This window comes from Mytilus californianus, unplaced genomic scaffold (assembly GCF_021869535.1).
Source record: "Mytilus californianus isolate M0D057914Y unplaced genomic scaffold, xbMytCali1.0.p SCAF_14, whole genome shotgun sequence".
NCBI lineage: Eukaryota > Metazoa > Mollusca > Bivalvia > Mytilida > Mytilidae > Mytilus > Mytilus californianus.
Genome location: NW_026262626.1, coordinates 11669595 through 11695665, shown reverse-complemented (window position 1 = coordinate 11695665; position 26071 = coordinate 11669595). Strand labels below are relative to the sequence as shown.

General features: G+C 31.7%; 1 protein-coding gene across 3 annotated transcripts in view; it reads right to left on the bottom strand.

Moving 5' to 3' along the window:
- Nucleotides 1-19699: 19699 nt before the first annotated feature.
- The window catches only part of LOC127724180 (agrin-like), a 54943-nt gene continuing 48571 nt past the window's right edge, over nt 19700-26071 (bottom strand). For 2 of the 3 annotated variants that reach the window (XM_052231075.1, XM_052231076.1), the window contains exons 20-24: nt 25462-25590; nt 24512-24646; nt 22434-22583; nt 21532-21551; nt 19700-19807 (exon numbers count right to left, since the gene is read on the bottom strand). In XM_052231075.1, coding sequence (XP_052087035.1) covers nt 19779-19807; nt 21532-21551; nt 22434-22583; nt 24512-24646; nt 25462-25590 — 463 coding nt within the window. In that variant the 3' untranslated portion in view covers nt 19700-19778. The remainder of the gene's footprint in view (nt 19808-21531; nt 21552-22433; nt 22584-24511; nt 24647-25461; nt 25591-26071) is intronic. The other variant, XM_052231077.1, reaches the window with a different exon arrangement.

Sequence of the window (26071 nt, the reverse complement as noted above, 5' to 3'; positions counted from 1 at the left end):
GGAGTTCCTGTTACAATAGTTTATGTGCTAAGACCTTACCACAAAAAGATGTGTTTATCAGCAATCAGATATTTTAAGGCCAAGCATCTTTTAGGGAAACCCTTGTCTCATATCAAGAAAGTAATAACAAAATCTCTAGTCTATTTTTGAATATTTTGCATTTTTTTTTAAATGCAAGAAATGTAAAGCCTTAAAGCAAATTGTATGTCAGACTAAATGTATAGATATAACTTCTTATATTTGACAGGTTAAAGTGTTCTGAACTTCATAAGCATGATAAGGCTGTCGTTGAATACTTTATAATAGTTGTTAATTTTCGAATTCAAGGGGTTAACAAATTGGCCTTATGATATTTCTCCTTTAAAAATGTTCGTTATGTTCTTTGTACTTACCTGCTTTACAAGTGAGGCCATACATTTACTTTTCATACTTACTTGCACATTACAATACAAGCATTGCCAAAAGTAATATCCTTCGTGCTTACTCCCTCTTTGCCATACAATCATTTCCTGTTTTTTTTTTCTCTTCGTACTTACTCGCGCATTGCCACAAACACATTGCCATAAGTTTAACCCTTCGTACTTACTCACATTTTGCCATACAAGCATTACCATACATTTTATTTTTCGTACTTAAGCACACTTTGTCATACAAACATTACCATAAGTTTAACCATTTGTACTTACTCGCACTTTGCCATAAAAGCAATGCCATAAGTATTTCATTTCGTACTTACTTGCACTTTGCCATACAAGCATTACTATACGTTTTCTTATCCGATCCACAAACTGGACGGTACATTCTACTACATACACAGGGCTCCTTGCAGGGACATCTCCTGAAGCAGTTTACTTTCACATTCCTGTGTCGATGAATTATGTGTTTTATTATAGTATACTCGTAGTTACTTTTTTCTTGATACGATTTTCGAGAAAGGTAATCCAATAAAATTACATTAGATGTATGTTTTATTATTATACGTTATTTTGATTGGCTAACAGCAATCTCGCGTCATTCTTCATTTCAAAATGAATTTCATGAATTGTAACATACATGATGACACACGTTTCCACAATAAAGTGCACAGGTAAATAAAACAAAAAAATGATAGTAATCGTGTTTTCATGACCATAGCGAAAAAATGTAATTATAAGTATTGAATGCTTCTTTTAGTAATTTCATAGGGTTGTAAAAGCGTTGACCGTGCGTACATTTTTAAAATGAAGCGCTTCTGCGCTTCAAACAAAATGTACTTCGGTCAACGCTTTTACACCCCAATGAATTTACAAAAAGAAGCATTCAATTCTTAAATAACTACATTACATGTATGTTTCATTAGAAGCCGTAATTTTTGATTGGCTGACAACAATCGTGATGCACTCCAATATCATATTGTATTTTCGTATACAATACAACAGGTACCATGCATGCACGTGCTATCCGTTACAATGTAAAAACAAAGCATAGAAAAACATGATATAACTTTAATGTAATGGTTGTATAGCATAAAATGTAATTATAAGATTCGAACGCTTCTTTTTATAATTTTTTAGGGTTGTAAAAGCGTTGATTGTGCTCACATATTTAGAATAAGGCGCGTCCGTGTTTCAAATAAAGTGTGCTTCAATCAACGCTTTTACACCCCAATAAAATAATAAAAAGAAGCATTCAATTCTTAAATAAAATTACAATTACACGTTATAAATGTTATGCGTTCGGTTTTCTGATTTAAGCTTTCGTAAAAATCAGGAACGATCAAAATCAAAAATGTTAGACGTCTTGGTTCAGATGTTTTTATGTAGAAAAATGATTTTCAAATAACCAAACTATCTTTATGAAATGCATGATGTGCAATTTCTTGAAATATTAAATATTAAATAATAAATACTAGCCATTGAGATCAGATCAAACAAAACATTTAGTCAATATTCTTACATTACTGCAGATATGCTGTTACCTAACAACCTTACAAAAGGGACTATTGTATGCAATGCTTGCATTGTGAATCAACATTTTGTTTGAAATCAAAATAGTTACCAAAATGCTCAGCAAACCGATCTATGTTCAAGGATGAAGGTTCAAGTTAAAGTTTATTATAACCACGAACGTTGTTTATTAAGATCGAATATGCCAATATACATATTTTTTGTATATGAACATGAATGTACCTTGTCTACATCACAATAATAAAATCTTTCATGCGCAAGTGTTTTCTTCATACACCTACACCACGTCGTCATAATCTTAGTAAATGTTTTGGGGAAAACTTGAATACTTATTTATCTGATTTATTATTAAACATCTGCAATGAACTCGTACAGTTTCCTGTTGTTATCCCTGTTTTCTTCAGTGTTTAAAAGTGCTTTAAAAAAAATTTCTGATCTCGATCCGTATAAGATGTGAAAATTTATGATAACACCACGTGACGAAATGTTTAGCCAACAGAAAAGCGCGTATGTGAAAGTTGATATATCGATATTAAAGATTAAAAGATACATGCATAACAAAGAATACCCATACCTTAACGTGAATGATACAAGACATGAATAAACTGAAATACGATTATACTAACGAATTAACAGCTTGACATTCACTGTAATATGTTTTGTTATTTGTTCCACACACAGGTCCAGAATAGCGGTTACAGTGCTTATAACCATATATTGGCCTCCCTGGAAAACAATTTTACTTTCGCTTTATCTACTTTCAGGAAAATTTATCACAACATAATCAAATTTGTTCGAGTTAAAGTTATTGTTATCGTGTTGTATGTGTAAAAGTCCGGAATCTGAAAAATAGATACATTTTACCTAGACTGATTTTTTTTAATAATTTTAATTTGTTTTTCTCATAAAAACATATATAGGCTTGACTAGGGTGTGTATCAACACAAACCACAAAGTAAACTGGACAAGCCTAATCAAGAACCTAGAGCCTTGCACATGAGAATTTCAGTTACCCAATTTCTTGGAAAAAAAAGGATTTTATACACAGATTTGATAAAGATATTATCTGTACTAAAATGTGTAGATGAAAAACTAAAAACATATATGAACTGTTATACATGTACGATTGTCAATGAGACAGTAATCCACAATAGACACAGTGATTCAGAGGTAACAGCTCTAGTTCATCAAACATAAAGTTTTTTTAACGACCTTCAATATAAAGTAAACCACTTAACCTATAGAAAGGTATAAGGACCCAGGGATAACACAATGTGTATTTACTTTTTAGGGCCAGCATCTACGGGTTTCACAATAAATTTGTTGACATCTTTTTTCAAGAATACAGTATATTTGGAGATAAAATAATAATGGCAGCCTTTTTGTGCAAATATTTAATATCTTTTCACATTAATTCACTTTTAATTAAGAAGTTAAATATTCATCAATCCAACAAAAAACTGATTTGAAAACCTGCACTATTCTCGTATAACGCTGGATTAACCATATAAAAAACCATTGGATCGATGCCACTGCTTGTGGTGGTTTCCTCACACCAAGAGTGTCACATGCTCAGCAATCAGCACGTCTGTGTTGACATGAACTATCATTGATATGATCATAATTATAAATTAACTGTTTACAAACCGTTGAATTTTTCGAAATACTGAGGATTTTCTACCCCATAAATAGATCACCTTACCTGTATTTAGCAAAACCTTTTGAATGTTTTGGGTCCTCAATGCTCTTTAACTTCGTACTTTATTTGTCTTTTAAAATTATTCGGGCGTCACTGATGAGTCTTTTGTAGACGAAATGTGCGTCTTGTGTACAAAAGTTTGATCCTGGTATCTATAATGAGTTTATTTTCCAGAAGGTTAGGTCATTCACGTGACTTGAGATATCATTCTTGTATCATTGATCAGGTCTGGTCTAACAGATGACATAAAGGCTTTGTCCTCTTAATTACATCGATTGGAATGCTGACAATGAAATATCTTTTCATTGGCTTCCATCAAATCGCCGCATTTTCACGGCTTTTAAAAACTTTCGTAGATAGCGTATCCTTAAAAAGAAATGCACTATTGATATGCTTAATGCATTAACCAAATAAAGGCAACAGTAGTATACCGCTGTTCGAAATTCATAAATCGATTGAGAAAAAAAACAAATCCGGGTTACAAACTAAAACTGAGGGAAACAAATCAAATATAAGAGGAGAACTACGACACAACAAAAACACAACATGAAAATGTAACACACACAGAAACGAACTATAATATAACAATGGCCAACAAACACATTTGCACAAACGACAATTGCTGTACCACATGTTGCTGGTCGAACATAGCGACATAAATAATAAAATAGGTTTAAATATGTTTGTGACTACTCAACCCGAGACAGCGGTGCAAATGCACAACATTAGAACGACTCTTAAAATCAATTGAGAGGGAAGATGACTCATCTCTTCGGTACTAAGCACATAACATGCAATGAAATGAGTACCAATCTTAATCTACTCGCAGTTACTCAGAGCTAGACAAAAAATCATAATGTATTTATAAAAAAAGTACGTACTTATAATTCTTGTCGCAGACGTTAGCCCAATAAGAATACTACAAAGGACGAGTAAACATATAATGCTGACGTTCTTCATTTCTCAGCTGTGTTCAACTTTCCCTTTCGATGAACTGAAACTAAAGAATTGAAGTGGAAAAAACTGATTTTTTATTAATTAATAACTATAACAGTATCGACATAGAGTAAATGTTGGCAGTGAATCTGAAGCATAAATAGTGTCCGTACATTATCAATGTAGTAGAATATAGTACATATTTGACACAACATAGTTCCTACACACGGTCTAACAATCAAAATCTTTAGAATAATTCAGTACTTTTGTATCAATTGAAAGCTGAAGGACCGTTGATCAGTGTAGATAACTTTTTTTAATGTTAATTTTAAATAATAAAGAAGATTGCAGGAAAAGAGTTAATATTTTCCTGTTTCTCAGATCTGAAGTACTTGTTTTGGTACTTTACAAGTTCTGGGGAAAAAGTGCTTTCCGATATGCCATTTACGGTTTGTAGATTTTTTACAGCACAAGACACGTTATGTAGTGCTCTGACATGAAATGACTTTCTCTTTTTTTAACAGAGGACAAAAAATATAGGTATGTCTGAAATTGTCAAAAATGTAAACCTTTTTTGTCATTACAATGATATCTAAATTTAGATTTAACAGTGATAAATTGAATATGAACATTATTATTCCAAACTTCACAAGCATCCACCGATAGTGTGGATATATGGAAAGAGAGACGAAAGATGCCAAAGGGATGATCAAACTCATAAATCAGAAACAAACTGATAATGCCATGGCAAAAAAAACCGAAAACGATTAAAAGACAAACAATAGTATACAAAACACAGAATAGGAAACTAAAGACTTAGAAACCCGAATCCGAACCGTGGACGATATCATGTGCTCAGGAGGGGTAAGCAGATCCTGATCCACATGTATGCATCTTAAGATAATTAAGTTTTCAAGGTTAATCAACAAGTTATTACAAATCAACAGGTACGCGTTACTTGTGCTTATTAAAATTGTATTCCAAACACTCGTCACATTAAACAGACGACCATTTGCAACGGAACGTAAATATATTTGGCGCAGACCTTTCGTTGTTTTTACGATGAAGGGTTTATTTTTTGGACAAACCATTCGTCTAATTTTTATAAAAAAAACTATTAAAATCTTTTTCACTATTTAGGAACATAATTTTGGAAACAATCATCGTTGTATTTTTTTTAAAAAAAAAATCTTTCTTTTTTTCAAAGAAATAAAGAATCAAATACATCATTTAAAAAACAGGCCTCCCCTTTTACACCCTCAATAAGAATGATCGTTGCCTTGGAGAAATAATATCAGCTTTATACTTTACATTTTCTAGTTGTATTACAAAAAATGGTCAAAATTATATAATTGTATTACCTGTTTTCAAAGACACTCAAAATGTATGGAAGTAGTATACTGGTATGAGGAAATAGGAAGTCTTATATATCTGAATACATATTAATTAATCGATTCCAATAATGACAGCTGCAAACAAATTTGAATATATGCATGTATAAATGCATCACGTATTACATAAAATCTATGAACATGACTTTTTATATGTTTAAAAGTACTACATATATGTACTTTAATATAATGACCAGCTGAAAAAGAAATGAAATTTACACTTTATAAATTGTATAGATGTATGATAATTGGAATTTTGCTCTACTATGAAGCGTTCCAAAAACGGTTAATTTTCTATAATTCAGATTGGCAAGTTTTATTAGTAAGAAAACATTGATGTTACACTTTGTATTATTAGTATCAATTACAATAATAAGGGTGTGGGGTATAAGTCGATAAGACAGCAACTGAAACATGAAAAATGATCAAAAGACATTTACCTGAAGAAACCATCTTAATGTTTTGATTAACTCGATCATAGTCTATGAAGGAAATGGCCCCGTTCATTTTTATCACTCATCAAAATCTACTAATCGTTACTTGATGTTTGAATGTTTCATTCATTTTGTCAACTCGACAGATCAACCACACTCTGATTTTTTTTAACTTTGCACATTCTATTATAAGCGGGAATATCGAATGCATTTAGCCATTTTTACAGTAATACTGGTAGTTCGAATGCACCTTGCCATTTTTGCTCTTGATAAGTTCAATCAAAGACTAATAATTTTCATATGATTTGCATATTTACCAATGTAAATGGTCCATTGGGACTTTCCTGGGTCAAAAGTTCGAAAGATCTTGTTGCCGGAGCCACCTTCGAGACCCAAGTACATTGAGAACATTGTGTCGATTTCAAAATAAGATATTCATGCGCCATACACAAAGGATATGATGGGAATTGTATTCAATTTGTGAGTTTATCGGCAACTTTTTTTTTTACAAATTAATGACCTCTAATAAAAATGTGTTTAATATTTACGCTTTTATGAAATATGAACAATAAAGAATTTTAAATATTCTAATATCTTTAAAACAAGTACACCTTTTAAGGTCAATTACTAAAAATCCCACAGTAAGGTTGTGAATATGAATGTTGTCTTCACGATACATTGCAAACAGTAAAATAAGTAATTAATAAATACAAAGAAAATAAACTTTACTTATTTTCCAGACATTACAAAACCATTGACTCTTGATTGATTAAACATCGTTTCAACTGATCTAAAAAATTACCAATTGTTTTATCATATAGCGTTTTGGTCAATTTCCAACTGCTATTTACACAAGTTATTTAACTGCTCCTTTCATTTATACTCAAAATTTATTATCTGCCAAATTATATTTTGTAGAGATCTATTTTTGTGTGTTTTTGTTGTATTTTAATTTGCATGTATCTCTTTAATTTTAACTTTAGATTTTTTTTAATTGAATACATGAGCCTTAGTTGTCAGTGTCTTTTCAATATTTGTAGATTTTGAAATATATCAAAAAGACCTTTGGTTCATTTCACAACCGCATGGCGTTTAGTTTTGTTACTTTACACTCGTGCACGTTCGCACTATACGGAATTCATTAACAAGGGTGACTGTGCTCATTACACAAAAACTGCTCCAACAGAGTTATGAAGAATGACTGAAACCGATACAAGTTTCACGGTCATCTTTATGAATTTGTTAAACGATACGATGTGTCTGTGTCTCAGCTCACTAGCGACATGGATTTGCGTTCTTAAATATGTGGATACTAGTATAGTCGTATGCTCTGTAGTTTACCGACTGTCCTATTTCCTATTGTGGTTTTATATTGCACAAAACTCTTATATGGAGTGTCCGGTTTGTTCTGTTCAAAATTTTATTCTTGACACCCTGAAGATGTAACGAGCAATTTGGGAAAAGACTGTTATCAGAATCTTTTACGTTTCAGAGGGATGGGAGGAGAAGTGCTCACAAGATTGTTTGTGGAGAAACCTTCTAGAAGGAAAAGTGTTCGGTGCCTTCATATTAGTTGGTCTTTTTCTTTTTAAGCCATGGCGTTGTCAGTTTATTTTTGACTTATGAGTTTGAATATCCTTTTGGTATCTTTCGCCTTTCTTTTGCAAACGCGTATATGCTGTACGATAACATATACCAAATATCTAAGCGACATCTTGCGAAACAACAAAACAGAATAAGAAAGGAAATTAGCAGAAAAACACCCATTATCACAATAACTCCTAATATAGAAAGTAAGCAATTTATGCATCTTAAGATATTTAAGTTTTGTTAATCAAAAAAATAACACAGACTTACTGGTAAGCTCATTCGTTAAGTTTCAAAGCGTAAATTCTTGTTTTTTTTCTCATAAAGATACATGTACTTCTTTCTTTAAACCCATCACATTCAACAAACGACCTGTTGTAACGGAAATGAATGTATAAAGCACAGATCACTCATCTTTTTTTAGGGGTGGTTGGGGGTTTGTGGATTCTGGGATTAAACATTTGTTTAACTTTATGAGAACACAAAATATTTAATAGAAAAAAGACATGAACATCAAATTTATTTAAACAATTGATGTTGTTTTTTTTTTGTTTCTTTTTCTTATTTTCAATTACTAATAGTAAGAAATTTCGTTTTCACTTTCACTTCCCTATCGAAACAAATGTATTTTTCCCAGAAATTTCTAATAAAAAAAAAACATTTAAAAAATACTCCTCTCTGGCTACACACACAATATTTATGATCGTTGCCAAAAGAATAATGTTCTACAATACATGTTCTTGTTTAAAAACAAAAAACGGTCAACACAATTTAATTGCATTGATTATTCTCAGAAACAAACATATAGAATGTTAGATAGATATAGGAAAATGTGGTATGAGTGCCAATGAGACAACTCTCCATCGAAGTTACAATTTATAAAAGTAAACCATTATAGGTCAAGGTACGGCCTTCAACATGGAGCATTGGCTCACACCAAACAGCAAGCTATAAAGGGCCCCAAAAAATTACTAGTGTAAAACAATTAAAACGGAAAAACCAGCATGGAAAGACCATATTGGTATGTTCAAGGACTATATTGGTATGTTGAAAGACTAAATTGGTGTGTTGAAGGACTATATTGGTGTGTTGAAGGACTATATTGGTGTGCGAAAAGACTGCATTAGTATTTGAAGGATAATTTAGTATGTAAAAGTACATGTATGAAGTATATGAACGTATGCTGATTAATCGATTCAAATAATGACAGCTGGGTAAAAATTAAACATAAACGTATCATTTTTACATAAGTCAGAGGAATATGTTTTCTACAAGTACAATAATAGCTGAAATATAAATGTACTTTACACATGACGCAGGCCAAATCTCTGTTTTATTAAAGTGCTATAATCTTGATAATTTTCTCTCATATGCGGCACATTATATCAAATGTTAAGTTACTTACATCTGGTAATCCGAACCTCTCGTATGAACAAAACGTCAATATATTTAAAGATGTATTCGAGTTTATTAAAATGTCTGAGAGATTTCTTGTTATATGATACTAATAGTGTGTTTGCAGTACATTCACGTAATCATCCTCATCATCATTACCAATTTTTTCCGTTACTATTGTTTTATCGTTTTTTAGTTTTTTTTTCAATAGATAGACTCTTATAGTATTGTATATTCTAAATTATTGCATGCTCATATTAATATTGTATTGTTATTTATTGTTATTCGGAGAGGACTTTATAAGTATGGTTTACTTGTGTCCAATCCATTTTACTTAAAGAGTAAATAAAATATGTTTAAACTATATACGGCACATATCAAATGTACCCTTGCTTGTCAATTTCCGACTTACTTGATCAATTACATGTAACAACTTTGTGCAAACCTCATTGTTTCGAAATTGGAAATAAATTTAATATTGTTAACGTGCTTGCAGTAAGAGAAAAGCTCCTTCCTAAAAATGGGATTTTTTAAAAACGTGTTTGTACCATGTAAACCAAATCTAACTAGATATTTTTGTTGTTGTAATTTCTAAAGAAGAAGAAGAAAAAAAAAACAAATGTAAGTTTTAGAAAATCCAAATAACTATAATATGATTTGGATATGAGTTGTGCTCAACGGAATTATTTTTACAATTTATGACATATCTAATTCTGTTATTGTACTTTTCCTTGCAGAATTTAATGAGGATCCCATTTTAAGTATGTGCTTAAACAGGACAAAAATAAGACACATAATGCAATTTGTTTCGATGCGACATGTTTTCAAAATGGTTGGTGAATAAAATTGAAAATAAGAGGGGGATTAAATAACGTAAACGATTACGTTTTTTAACATATAAGTGTGTCAAATAAAGTTGGGCAAACCTCTGTTTAATTAATCCTTATTTGCACATATTATTGAAAGAAAGATAATCACTTACTCTTTACTTTATAACCCTTTAAGTTTTGTTATGAACCGATTTTATTTTTAAAATCCATCTATCGGCTTCAAAACGGTACGAATACAAGAAAATGGGGGTATTCCTCAATGAGATAACAACCCAACGAAACAAACAACTCAAGGGCATCATACAGGTACAGGTGTCTGCACAATTCCAAACTCTAAATCCTCCCGTATCTATTATTCAAAAATGCAATAAATTTAACAAAAACAACCAAAGTTGTGCCATTCAAACTCACTGTTTTTAACTTTTCCAAATAACAGGCAGGCAATTGCAGTCAAGGTCATATTAATCTTACATGTAGTTTTGAACTTTGCTTGTTATCGCAACTCCTTAGAAACCATAAATGTTTTCGACATTATTTTTTTGTTAAATTGTACGTTACGACTTGGGGCAATGCTAATACATTTGGGTTAAAGCGCTATGGTGACATTATATTAGTTTTATCTGCCTAAGTATTCAAAATTAGGTGTTTGGTAGGACAACATTTCATTACCATAAATGACGTAAAACTTTTACTAAATTCTTTCATAGATACAAAGATTTGATAAGAAAATTTGGCTATACCTGTAGAAAACTGATTAAAAACGGTATTTCACATCCTAAATTTTACGGTAATATTGTACTTAGAGCGGAAATCACAATGTGATCCGTCTAAACTCATCGAACCTTTAAACAAACTTATTAGTAAAGGTTATCTTACCAATGTTGTAATTAGATCTTTGAATATAGTTTACTTTGGCACTTCAAATTAAAACATAACTAAATTTGTATTCTTTTAAAACGGGATGCATAAAGACACACCCACGTTCATTTTGATCTATAAAGAGGTTAACTCCTACCTATCCTACTGCCTGTCGATACATTTATTTTTGGCATTGCACAAGTCATGTCTTCTTTGACTGTCCATGACGTTAAAATACTAAATCCCTGGGATGTGTTTTAGTTGAATTTTATCTCTGATAGATGAATTTTTATTCTTAATTGTTTTTGGCTTTTAACTAGCTGTCAGTAACTGCGAGTACTCTCAAATCGTACTTTCTTGTTCATTTGACCTGTTGATACTAACTGTAATGCTGTTTTGTTATTTAATGTTATTCGTGGTTATATCTGGTCTATATACCAGCTTTGATAAGTGTTTGGTATTACTACAAATTTTCACTTCTTCGTACTAAAAACATCAAAATTATTTATTTTGTAAACATATTTCCTTTCTCTATTTGAACTATACACATATACCTAATAACAAAATTATTTTCATTTACGTATGTTTAAAGTAATTGCAAATGGCTGATATTTTTGTTCAAGCATATCCTTTTCTTAAATTGTTTAACATTTCACAGCGGTATAACACGTTACTTTAATTATTCTTCCCTTAGTTTATTTATTTTGTATTTACATTCTATCATGGATCAAATTTATTTGTTCAGTGTATGTTCACCGGTGTTAATATGTCTTTTGATTGAGTTAAGCCATATCAATTGATATTTTATAGTGTGTCTTTCTATGTTGTGATGTTACGCTATTGTTTAAGATAAGGGTGAAGGTTTGGTACCATTAAAACGTTTAAACCCGCTGCAATTTTTTGCACCTGTCCTAAGTCAGGAATCTGATGTTCAATAGTTGTCGTTTGTTGAAGTGTTTCTCGTTTCTCGTCTTTTATATAGATTAGACCGTTGGTTTTCCCGTTTGAATTGTTTTACACTAGTAATTTTTGGAACCCTTTATAGCTTGCTGTTCGGTGTGAGCCAAGGCTTCGTGTTGAAGACCGTACTTTGACCTATAATGGTTTACTTTTATAAATTTTGACTTGGATGGAGAGTTGTCTCATTGGCACTCATACCACATCTTCTTATATCTATATATTAAAAAGTTGGGATATTTCGATTTGAAATCCATGATCTTTGATCTAAGAATTGAGGTCACGATCGAAATCTTCTTTTGTAGATTTTTACTTTTGCTTGTTACTGCTATTTGACTTAAACTGAAAAGTGAGAGGAAGAAAGAAATTGAGTAAAATATTTGGGACATTGTGGTAAAGATTTATAACATTCAGTTCAAACCAATTTATTGTCAATTTATAGGAGTCATAGTTTCATATTGATGATTTATTGGTTGAAGCTTCGTACTAGTACAAAAATGTATGTGATAAAGCCACGTGGTCGTACGTATTTGGTTAAGAACTATTTTTCACTTATTACTTGCAAAAATATGTAAAAACCATAAATGTTTTGAATCAGCAAAAGTCGCCTTCATTCGACACTGAAAGTAACATTATGCAAGCCGAAAGTAGCAAATTATCTCTCTTACTTAAACTAAATATAAACAGAAACCATACATTTTTAGAATCAGTTTATTGTAAGCTATCATAGGACAGCGAAGTGACTATATTAATCCGGAAGTAGCAAATCAGCTCCCCTATTTCAAACGGATGAAGATACCATTTATTTTGGGAATCAATAAAATGGAAGTTAACACCCAACAACGGCAGCGACTTTTCATAACCAGACGTAGTGAATATTTTTCATTTTTTGAGAAAAACATAAAAAAAAACTCATATGTTGGAATCTAATATAGGCTATCAATTGATTCAGTCAGAAATTGCTGATTATCTCCCTTACTTCATAGAAGAATCAATAAAGAGGAACACTACTAATTCATTGCCCCGTTGCTTTTTTGTTTAATATTCCTCATTTGTAAACAGTCAGCTGTATTTTACTAAGTTCAAATAACGAAATTATCATTCTGCATGTCAAAGCAACACCTTTATAATTTTCTCTCATATGCGGCACATTATATCAAATGTTAAGTTACTTACATCTGGTAATCCGAACCTCTCGTATGAACAAAACGTCAATATATTTAAACATGTATTCGAGTTTATTAAAATGTCTGAGAGATTTCTTGTTATATGATACTAATAGTGTGTTTGCAGTACATTCACGTAATCATCCTCATCATCATTACAAATTTTTCCGTTACTATTGTTTTATCGTGTTTTAGTTTTTTTTTTTCAATAGATAGACTCTTATAGTATTGTATATTCTAAATTATTGCATGCTCATATTAATATTGTATTGTTATTTATTGTTATTCGGAGAGGACTTTATAAGTATGGTTTACTTGTGTCCAATCCATTTTACTTAAAGAGTAAATAAAATATGTTTAAACTATATACGGCACATATCAAATGTACCCTTGCGTGTCAATTTCCGACTTACTTGATCAATTACATGTAACAACTTTGTGCAAACCTCATTGTTTTGAAATCGGAAATAAATTTAATATTGTTAACGTGCTTGCAGTAAGAGAAAAGCTCCTTCCTAAAAATGGGATTTTTTAAAAACGTGTTTGTACCATGTAAACCAAATCTAACTAGATATTTTTGATGTTGTAATTTCTAAAGAAGAAAAAGAAGAAAAAAACAAATGTAAGTTTTAGAAAATCCAAATAACTATAATATGATTTGGATATGGGTTGTGCTCAACGGAATTATTTTTACAATTTATGACATATCTAATTCTGTTATTGTACTTTTCCTTGTAGAATTTAATGAGGATCCCATTTTAAGTTTGTGCTTAAACAGGACAAAAATAAGACACATAATGCAATTTGTTTCGATGCGACATGTTTTCAAAATGGTTGGTGAATAAAATTGAAAATAAGAGTGGGATTAAATAACGAAAACGATTACGTTTTTTAACATATAAGTGTGTCAAATAAAGTTGGGTAAACCTTTGTTTAATTAATCCTTATTTGCACATATTATTGAAAGAAAGATAATCACTTACTCTCTACTTTATAACCGTTTAAGTTTTGTTATGAACCGATTTTATATTTAAAATCCATCAATCGGTTTCAAAACGTTACGAATACAAGAAAATGGGGTATTCCTCGATGAGATAACAACCCAACGAAACAAACCACACAAGGGCATCATACAGGTACAGGTGTCTACACAATTTCAAACTCTAAATCCTCCCGTATCTATTATACAAAAACATAATAAATTTAACAAAAACAACCAAAGTCGCGCCAGCCATTCAAACTCACTGTCCTAAACTCTTCCAAATAACAGGCAGGAAATTGCGGTCAAGGTCATCTTCTAATTATTGAACTTTGCTTGTTATCGCAACTTCTTGGAAACCATAAAAGTTTTCGACATAATGTTTTTTTTGTCAAATTCTACGTTACGACTTGGAGCAACGCTAATACATTTGAGTTGAAGTGCTGTGGTGACATTATACAAGTTTTATCCCCTTAAGTATTCAAAAAAAGGTGTTTGGTAGGAAAACTTCCTTAACCGTTTCACTTATTACTTGCAAAAATATGTAAAAACCATAATTGTTTTATATCAGCAAAAGTCGCCTTCATTCGATACTGAAATTAAGTAACATTATGTAAGCCGAAAGTATCAAATTATCTCCCTTATGTCAAGCAAATATAAATAGAAACCATACACTTTTAGTTTAATGTAAGCTATCATAGGACAGCAAAGTGACTATATTGATCCGGAAGTAGCAATTCATCTCCCCTATTTGAAACAGATGTATATAGATACCATTTATTTTGTGAATCAGTAAAATGTAAGTTAACATCCAACAAAGGAAGCGACTTTTGATAACCAAACGTAGTGAATATTTTTCATTTTTTGAGAAAAACATAAAAAAACTCATATGTTGGAATCTAATATAGGCTATCAATTGATTCAGTCAGAAATTGCTGATTATCTCCCTTACTTCATATACGAATCAATAATCATTTGTAAACAGTCAGCTGTATTTTACTCCCTTTTAACGAATGTGACTTACCAAATTAGACTATTTACCGGATTTGTAATAACATAAGCAACACGAAGGGTGCCACATGTGGAGCAGGATCTGCTTACCCTTCCGGAGCACCTGAGATCACCCCCAGTTTTTGGTGGTGTTCGTGTTGCTTAGTCTTTGGTTTTCTATGTTGTGTCATCTGTACTATTATTTGTCTGTTTGTCTTTTTATTTTTGGTCATGGCGTTGTTAGTTTGTTTTCGATCTATGAGTTTGACTGTCCCTCTAGAATCTTTCGTCCCTCCTTTACTAAGTTCAAATAAAGAAACTATCATTCTGCATGTCAAAGCAACACTTTATGGTGCCTTGTACTGATAAAACCAACATACTTTAAATTGCAAATAAGAAAGTACTGGTTCACGGAACTTCGGAACAGGTATATATCCTCAGTAACTCCATCTAAATAAACATAAGGAAGTATGCTAATTTCAATCTGTATACTGTTTTTTAGGACAGACATCCACATATTATATAGTAATTATCTGAAAGTTTGTGAAGCGACAGCAAAATAAAGTTTTTTTAAACACATTTTGCCTAAAATATATGTACACGATGTATGCCTGTCCAATTTAAGGAATCTCGTCAATGATTGTCTTGATATATCTAACTGTTTTGTCACTCAGACAATTTGCTATCTATTACATATCTGCAGTGGTTTCTGCTATTTCTAGAGTCATGGCGATTTCATGTTTGGACGATTGAATGGACACATAGTTCTAATAAGAGGATTTATATTTAGCTACGGGACAAAACTGCTGTAAGCACAAAAAGTACAATAAATTCGTTTTTTATATCTTGTTTTATTACCTGCTATAATATGACTTTACATTTTTTGGCCACTTTTACCCAGATATTTTTATATCATCTCGCTAACACTAAAAGTTGCAAGAAAATCTTGTGAATATATCAGATGCTTCCTATTTCTTAAGTAAAGATTACTCATAAGTGACACACATTTGCAATACAAACTCACCAAAAATGTAAATCCACTCATCACAGTCAAATTGTCACAATCCGGAATGTCACAATCGGTGCAATCACAGATTAGACGACTGTTCTGGTATCTTAAAATCCAAGACTTCGAAATCATGTCGCTAGTGAGTTGAGTCACAGACATACGGTTTCGTTTAATCAATGTTTGATGATAACCGTGAAATTATGTCGATTCCAGTCGTTCTTCCTCAAACTTTTGTTGTCGTAGTTTTTGTTTAACGTGTTTAACCCCGCCGCATTTTTTTTGCGCCTGTCTCAAGTCATGGGCCTCTGGCCTTTGTTAGTCTTGTATGATTTTTAATTTTAGTTTCTTTTATATATTTCGGAGTTTAGTATGACGTCCATTATTACTGAACTAGTACATATTTTTGTTTAGGGGCCAGCACAAGCACTCCTCCGGGTGCGGGATTTTCTCGCTGTATTGAAGACCCATTGGTTGCCTTCGGCTGTTTTCTGCTGTTGGTCGAGTTGTTGTCTCTTTGACACATTCCCCATTTCCATTCTCAATTTTATTTGTATAAGAAGCCAATCGGAATTTTATGCGACTGTCATACAAGTGAGAGGTTTAGCTAGCTATAAAACCAGGTTTCATCAACCATTTTCTACATAAGGAAATGCCTGTACCAAAACAGGAATATGACAGTTGTTTTCCATTCGTTTGATGTGTTTGAGCTTTTGATTTTGCCATTTAATAAGGGGCTTTCCGATTTGAATTTTACCTTGGAGTTCGATCATTTTGTTAGTTTACTTTTTATCCATACTAATAAAGTATGTATAGTGTAAATGCACAAATGTAGAGTATAAATTGAGATATACAAACGCTATACGATCGAGAAGAGTCTGAATTTTGGCAGCTGGGTCCCAACTGGTCACACTTACCAATTATGTCTGTTTGCATTGCTTGCACCATTTTGTCAATATAACGGATTTTTTTAAAACTGTCACACAAGTTGAAGGGTTAGCTAACTAAGAAACCAGGTTTAACTTCTTCGGAAAATGCCTGTTCCAGTTCAGGAGTATGACAGTTGTTTTCCAGTTTGTTGATTTAGCCGAATATTTGTTATATTTTATGGAGTTTTTGAAATTAACTTAGAGTTTTGTATTTTTGTTAATACAATTTTTACTGCCGAGAAATAAAAAGTTGACTTTTAGAAAGTTGAAATCATTGCGTTTGTTATAGATTGTTGTTTGAAGGCGTCTACTGTGTCTATTTCGTGGAAAAGATCAAGATATGAAAAAGAAATTCTTGTATCGGTAATATCCTTAATTCCTAAGTTTACTTGGATCTATAGATATATAAGATGCAAACATTCACTGAAATGTACTTATTGAGTAAAAGTGTTTCATGAATATGTTTGTGCAAGATGTTGTTTATCTTTTTCTTTTTGAGACTGTTTCGTATGAACTCTGCTTCATATAAGTACAAAAAGGTTGGTAAATTGGGGTGAACAATAATTACTCATTGGAATACCGACTGTCTCTTGGAATATCAATTTACCAACTCAACGAATATGTTGTCGAAAAAACAAATCCTGATTTTTTATTATATTATCCTCGGTGTTTTTATTTTTGGAATCAGTGCCTTTTTTCACAAAGAAACAATATTCATGAATTAAATCAAGAATTATGTATTTAATGTTTAATTTCTGTTTAATGGAACGATGTATTCGATCTTTCAATTGAGTATAGGAAATAGTAGTATAAAGCAATTAAACATAAAACCTATTACAAAACTGTAAAGAATGTGATTAGATGATGATGGATAGCTGTTTAACCTTCAGCGCCAAAATAAATCTATATTGAGGACAAGAAATTATTGTTAATGTGAATATTAATCTTGCGTTGTGAAGACCGACACCCTGAGTCGGAGCTTAAAAGTGCTAGTTCGCAAGGTAACAGTCCACCGGTAGACATGTCACCCTATCAAGACACATTATTCTGACACCGAGCCGACAAGTCTTATCCACCACTCCTTAATGTTGCCTTCTAAGCAGAGAAGCAGCAAATACCAATTTTAAAGTCCTTGGTTTGACCCGACTGAGGTTTGAATCAACTACAACTCGCACTCGAGTCAAAATCGCTACCACGATACCACCGAAACGAATATATTAGAGGTTTTGTAGTAGAATTTTCAAGAAAGGACACATGTTTGACACCACTTGTAGAATATATCTCCGAAAGATAGACGAATGATGGTCAGAACTTAAGAAAGATGTTAAGTTGAACATTATATATCGTTTTTGTATATAATTAGGTATCCAGTCAAAGGATGGAAGTTTTTAGTAGTCTTTTAAAATGCCTAAACCCAAGAAGAAACGGACGGGTTTGTCATTTTCTTATCCCAGACATATAACCTTAGCCATATTTGGCACAACTTTTTGGAACTTTTGGTCCTCAATGCTCTTCAACTTTGTACTTGTTTTGGCTTTTGTAACTTTTTGATCTGAGCGTCACTGGTTAGTCTTGTGTGGACGAAATGCGCGTCTTGCGTATTAAATTTAAAACCTGGTACCTTTTGTTAGCTATTATTCGTATGTTTCTCTGTCCTATATGTTCTCCCATTTATTTGTATTGTAGTCCTGTCATGTAATGTTGTCATTTTAATGTTATATTTAACATTGCCATAAAAGCGGGAGGTTTGGCTAGCCACAAAACCAGGTTCAACCCACCATTTTTTTCTTAAAATGTCCTGTACCAAGTCAGGAAAATGGCCATTGTTATATTATAGTTCGTTTCTGTGTGTGTTACGTTTTAATGTTGTGTTTCTGTTGTGTCGTAGTTCTCTTATATTTGATGTGTTTCCCTCAGTTTTAGTTTATAACCCTGATTTGTTTTTTCTCAATCGATTTATGAATTTCGAACAGCGGTATACTACTGTTGCCTTTATCTAATAGCTTCTCTTTCATGGTTTTTCTATGGGTATATGTGTGAATTTCGATTTTTTTAGTTAGACATTCCAAATAATGTTTTTGCATTTAAAACAAAATTGTTAGAGACTTTGTTTGCCGGGACAACAACTTATGTGTAGTGGAGAGAGGATAAGGCATCCACAACCTTGGGATTCTAGAAAGTGTTAAAAACCCGTGTTTAAATTGTACGTCGTATGTTTTGGTTAGGAATTAATAACCGATTCAATTCAGATATGGTGTCCGGTTTCGTCTGAATCGCGATTTATCCATATTCTGGCATAGTCTTCCACTTAATTCATCAGAAACCTTACGTTTTCATTCCAGTTCATCAGCTTGGGAATTCAATATTTCAGGCCTTTAGCTAAAAACTCTCCGGGTTGTTCATTGTTAATCCATGCCAATGTCTACAGTAGTAACATGACAAGCAGGACTATATTTGTTTATGGACGATGAAGAAGATAACCGGGGGGTTCAGTTTTTTTCATCTTTGAGGAGGAAGGTCTCTTATAGCTTCTTGTGGTTACAAAACAAGCAATGATGCAAATAAAAAAAACAGCCTTCCCAATCAAACGTAACATGACATCCAGCCATTTATTTCAAAATAAATAAATATTTTGTATATACAAATTTATTAACAAACGCTCAGGTCCTGTTTTATTAATCCTCGTAAAATTTAGAACCTTTACCTATAACAGAAAAAAATATATAAAACAATTCATGCTTTAATAGAATAATCCTATTACAATTAAAATACAATTTTTTTTCACTTTTCCTTGAAAACGACACTGCCTCTTCGTACATGATCATGCAGTCACATTTAAAACAAAATACTTATGATAACATCATAAGGGAGCTACCATTTGATTTTTAGGGGGGAGGGGGAGGGGGCTAGGATGAAATTTGAAAAAAGGCAGGACAGGACTTTTGAGTAAAAAAAAAGGCAGGGTGAACAACTTGGCAAAAAAAAAAGGCAGGATGACAATTTATGTAAAAAAAGTCAGGATAAAATAATAAAAAAAAAGGCAGGACCGAATTGAGTGAAAAATATTCATCCTAGCACCCCCCCCCCCTCCCCATAAAAATCAAATGGTAGCTCCCTAAGGTATAAAATGTTGAATATTTAAGGTGATTGCAATCACCTTAACTAAAATTAATTTTGCTCGTTTAATTTATCATAAAATTTTGAAAAAATATCTACTTTGACAAAAATTTCAAAATTCCAAAAAGACTTGAACCACACACTTTATCGGAAAAAAAATCACTGGATATATAGCAGTTTGATAAACACTAATTTTGATCATTGAAGCTGATTTTAACAGAGTTATCTCCCTGTAGTGTTATGTTCCACCTTAAAATCTTTTCTAAATATTATTTTGAAGGTACATTTCTTATAAAGGTTGTGTATTTTGTTAGATCAATTCTTATTATTGCTTTTTTTTCAGTAAATTTATTTGTCTCAAAATTGGCAATGAATGTATTCAGCAAGATTTCTTAAAAGTCGAATTACGTGCAATCTCGATACTTTTTGTTTGGTTTTGGTAAAGTCCTTTTTCATTTAAGTATGTTGAAGTGCGTTATTGTTTGAGTATATTTTGGGGTTTCAGTTATGTATTAGCTCATTCTAGAGTATTGGCCTTGTGTGTGACAGTATATACAGGGTCAAATACGATTTCCTGATTCCATAGTTTTTTTTTAAACTCATACAACTACAAAAAAGAATTTGTTTCAAACTTAAGAAGTGCATTTTGTAAGAAACAAATGGGATACCTCGTACACAACTGTCTTGAAGTTTCTGAGTACTCTTAGCAAGTCAAAACTACATTTTAGTCTTTGAATTTATCAGAACAAACTAGGTATATATATAGTCAAGAACATTTTGCTTAATAATTCATCAAATTGAATAATTTATATGAAGCCTTGACTGTTTAAAATATACATAAAATTAGTCTTATGTTTAAAGAGTATAGATTTCTCATTAAAAACTTTGATTTAATGAAAAAACGCGAAATATTTTATTCACAATTTCATTGATTTCAAGAATCATTTTGTTTTACCCAAAATGAAAATAGACCAAGTTTTAATTTGAAATATGAGCACAAATACGGTCTGAATAAAATGTAAAATACCTCGAAGATGTTTATATCATGAATTATCATAGAAATTGGTTGCCGATTTTTGTCATATTTTCGGCCAAAAAAAGTTTGACCCCTGGGTTAAATAATACGGTATCTTCTCATTTTTTGGTCCGGTCCGATTTTCTGAATCAAATGTCCTTGCTCTGCAAATAAATGTTTTCCATAGCATATTTCATTACTTTTTTCCTATTTTTTCCCTATTTTATGAAAACTCTTGTTCAAACGTGTGTATCATTACATTTTTTTACTAGAATATTTCATTCATCAATACTTACAATGCACAAAGTCCTCTCCCCTGGAAATAATAAAAAAGTCATCTAAAAGATCTTAAGTTAAAATTGAAAAGCATGTTAAACTATGACTGTTACCAGAGATTTTTGTAACACATAGTTAGCCGGGATATTTTTTTAAGAACATTATCTTCATAATCCTTCGAAGGATCAAATTAACATTATTGTATTGACGAATCGTACGTTGCTATAATGCTTTGTATCATTTATGAACTAGTCTATGAAAATAACACTTTAGGCAGGTAATACAGATAACTCTGTATAAACGTGATGTACAAATTATCTCTATTGTTGACATTTAAGCGTGTTTGAATTGATGACATATATATATATATATATATATATATACAGAACCAATTGTTCTGCACCAGACGCGTATTTTGATAGCAGGAGACACACTCATTCCGGCTTCGTTTTGAGTTTTACTTAAAATTAGTTTATTACCAATATTCATCACTTGTATTCAAGCATTTTTGTTCAATATTTTATAAGTGTGTCTGTATTGGCATATTTTATTAGAGAAAAGAATATCACTGCTTCGCAATTGCGGTGGACCGTTGGTGAGATTCACTGTCGAGTGAAACCAAAGACTTGATATTTGGCATTTACCGCTTCACATCTAAGCATGCGGCATTTTAAAGTAACATCATATACAGAACGACCTGTAATATTTGCCACATGGCGTTAACAAACCTAACCATCCATCCATATCTTATTACTATAAGTGAAAAACTATAGAAGTATGAAGTACAGAATACCAACATCATTATCAACAATGCGTGCAAGTATTGTATATAGATAAAAAAAAAAGCATAATCAATCAGTCATTGATTGGTTAACTTTATCAATCAGTTAATTTTATCAATCAATATCAGCCATATACTTACATGCACTTAGCCACGCAATGGTTCAGATATTTGGTGTTAGAAAGAAGTCCACAAACAGGAAACCGGAAATGTGGACATGAATTTTCGCATTCTGCTATCGTTTTACCATTTGTACATGGACACTTTGATTGGCATTTTACTGTGGCTTTACTGTGAGATCAAAATACATTAATTAATTTCCTTAATCACGTGTCAAAAATTATGAACTACTTAAATATGTGTATGAATTGAAATAAGATATTGATCATGCTAAGGGATAGTCTGGAAAACCGTGATAAATAAATATTGCTGAGATATATAATAAGCTTGAAACATTTGCAGAATAATGGACGAGTTTTGAACGTAGCTTGTTAAAAGAGTAACTAATTATGAGATTCAAATAGATCTATTAACTCCGTCACATTCTGTATGTGCCTGTCCCAAGTAAGGAGCCTGTAATTCTGTGGTTGTCGTTTGTTGCTGTATATCATATCTGTTTTTTCGTTCATTGTTTTGCTCATAAATCAGGCCGTTTTCTCGTTTGAGTTGTTTTACATTTGTCATTTCGGAGCCTTTTATAGCTGACTTTGCCGTATGGGTTTTACTCATTGTTGAAGGCCGTACGGTAATTTATTCCATATATCAATTCAAGATTTCTTAAATATAATTTGCAACAGCTATAGGCCAAAGTAAACCGTGATAACAAAATCATCATATTATTTTGCTTTAGCACCACACTAGTTATATGTATCTTGTATAAAATAAAGTATCAGTCTAAAAACACTGAAATGCTAATGGAACTAAAATTGATAAGTCTCCATACTGTGTTTTAAGTACCCTTATACTAATTCCTTGCTATCGCCAAAACTTGTTTAATAAAATTTTAATACATTTGTTGTATTACTTTGAGATTTTTTAAAACTCCTACTTTTCAAACGTATAGCGACAGGACATTCTGAATTTGTCTGAACAGAGTAATGTTATCATGAAACAATTTATTAAAAAAAAGCTTATACTGTACATGTGCAGGTTTAAGGATGTTCGCTCCTCTTGTTTTTGAATTTTTGCCAAATATTCGGAATCCTCTGGTTTTATCCATGAAGTGCCATTAAAACTTTTTGCCCACTAACCCCTACTTTTCTTTTCATAATTTGATTAAATATAGTTTAAAATGCCATCTTTGAAAATCTTATTAAATCCTTGTTATTTTTTCATACGTTTATACAGAAAAAAGGTGCCAATGTTAAATGTATGAAAAATCTAGAGAGAATCATTTCCCGCCAAATTTTCAATGGCTTATATCTCGAAAACAAGCACACGGACCCTTCATTTACATCAGCTTTTTTACTTCCTTTATTTATATACTATCAATTTATAACAGTCTTTTGAAAAGCTTATTATTTTGAAACAGAGTAGCGAACATCCTAAATAAAAAAAAAAAAATGATATCTAAAATGTTTAAATGTCCTCGACACTATCAGGGTGCGCTTACACTGTTGAGCATGTGTTGAGAAAAATTCAGACAGTGTTAAGAATGCACGGAGACAATTTCAGACCGTGTTAAGAATGGATAGAGACAATATCAGACAGTGTTATTATATATATATAATAAGACTAGTACACAAAATTTACAAAATTCAGAAAAATGTAAGAAAATTAAGACATGCAGTGATGATAAAACTGAGAAATACTCTTACGAATGTTACGACGATATTTATACAAATTCAGACAGAAAATGAACAGTTCAGAATCTAGTGAATCCGTAGTACTGTTTAAGTATCTCAGAAGGTTGTACATATGCAAGCCTTTTTCATAACAACTGAACATAAACTCACTCTACAACCACACATCATACCAATATCTGGATCCAACCGACTAATGAAATTTTGAACTTTATAGTTTGACTCCATAAGATGAATCCATGTGTTCTTGTTTGAAACCTTGCTGGGGAAAGTAAGATAAGTAAATGTTGCCAAGACAAAAAATGCAAAAAGAATACAAATATTGATTTAAAAAACTCATGTATTTCAATCGTGTTTTTATATATGGATATAAAGTTTAAATATCGTATTGAAACAAAACGAATACACTTTACTTACGCACAATCAGCAGCACATTTGTTTGGATATGTTTTATGTACCCTACCAACCACACCACAAACATGCCTTCCACCACTTGGACATTTACTCTCACATGAACATGGACAAGGACCTTTACATGCTACCTCTGTTTTACTGTAACACATTTATGACATTGCGTTGAAAGAACTTAAAAAAAATTTTCAGCTGCCTGGATGTGTTTAATTTGTCTTTTTGTTAAGATAATGATATATACAGATTGTTTTATAGCTATAACGGTTACAGAAATATAAAAGTCCCATTAAGTTTTAGACTTATGAAAATTTCGTTTTTTTTTCTTTTTTTTCTTTTCTGGAGGGAAACATCATAATATTGTGGAAATACTCTTAATGATATTGTGTAAATGGTTGATCAAAAACTAAATTATTTCTGAAGAAGAACATTTATATTATTAAACATCATTTTAAAATAAGGACATAACAAACTGCATTGCCGGATTCCGATTTTTATTGTAAAAAACTGACATCATATTATTAGCACAAAAAGTCATAAAATATGAGATGTAAGAAACACGTACCATACTGATAGTGGTGATCTGCAATGCATCACATCTGTTTGATTTTGTCCCTTTCTTATAAAAGATAACGATATTCTTCTCTTTGTTCACACGTAATTATTGTGCTTGGAACCTCTGTGTGTCCATGACGTAGTGACCAAATATCTAAAAGTCAACATGTTGTCATCTGATCTCTGGTGGAGAGTTAGTTGTGTCATTGGCAATCATATGATATCTTCCTATTTTTATAATTGCTTGTATATTTAACGGTACATATGTCCTGAACATTTGTTTTCAGCTTAATTGTAATTATAAACATGCTCGTCACCAAGCATATCGCCGTGTTTTTTTTTAAGGATTTTGTCTTACCTGACATTGTAAGAAGTTATTTTTTTCTCCGACCTTAGTAACTCACCTGCATTTGGCAAAACATACAGTAGGGTAGACATTATTATCTTTACCACAAACCAAATCGTTATTTGTCGGCATGGGACATCCACATGGAGTACACGGACAAGGTGTTTTACATTCTATTGTAGCCTTACTGTAATTATAATATTAATTTGATTTAATAGTATACAATACAATGAAGGTTTGTTAAGATTCTAAACTATTACAAGATAGGCTCAACAATGAATCTAACACAAATTCCAAACACGTACTAAACGAGAACTAAACAAAAATATAATTCAGTTATTCAGGTTCAAAATAATTATGAACAACTGTTTCCCCAATATTCAATATATTTGTACTTTTTATTCCTAAATACAAAATCGGATACAAACATATATTGAAATCTTACATGAAATGCGTTAAGGGAATATGCTACAGTTTTGATCCCACGGTGATTTTTTACCAAAATTTGCGTACAAGCTATTTTCACCTAGTAAATTCAAATAACAAATATACTTGCATATGCTACTTTGAGATAAATCGGGTTTAAGTTTAATAAATGTGCTCAAAATTTCGGTTTCCTTGCCATTTTTATCTTTTGAACCTAACTTTTTTGTTTTAAAAAATAAAAA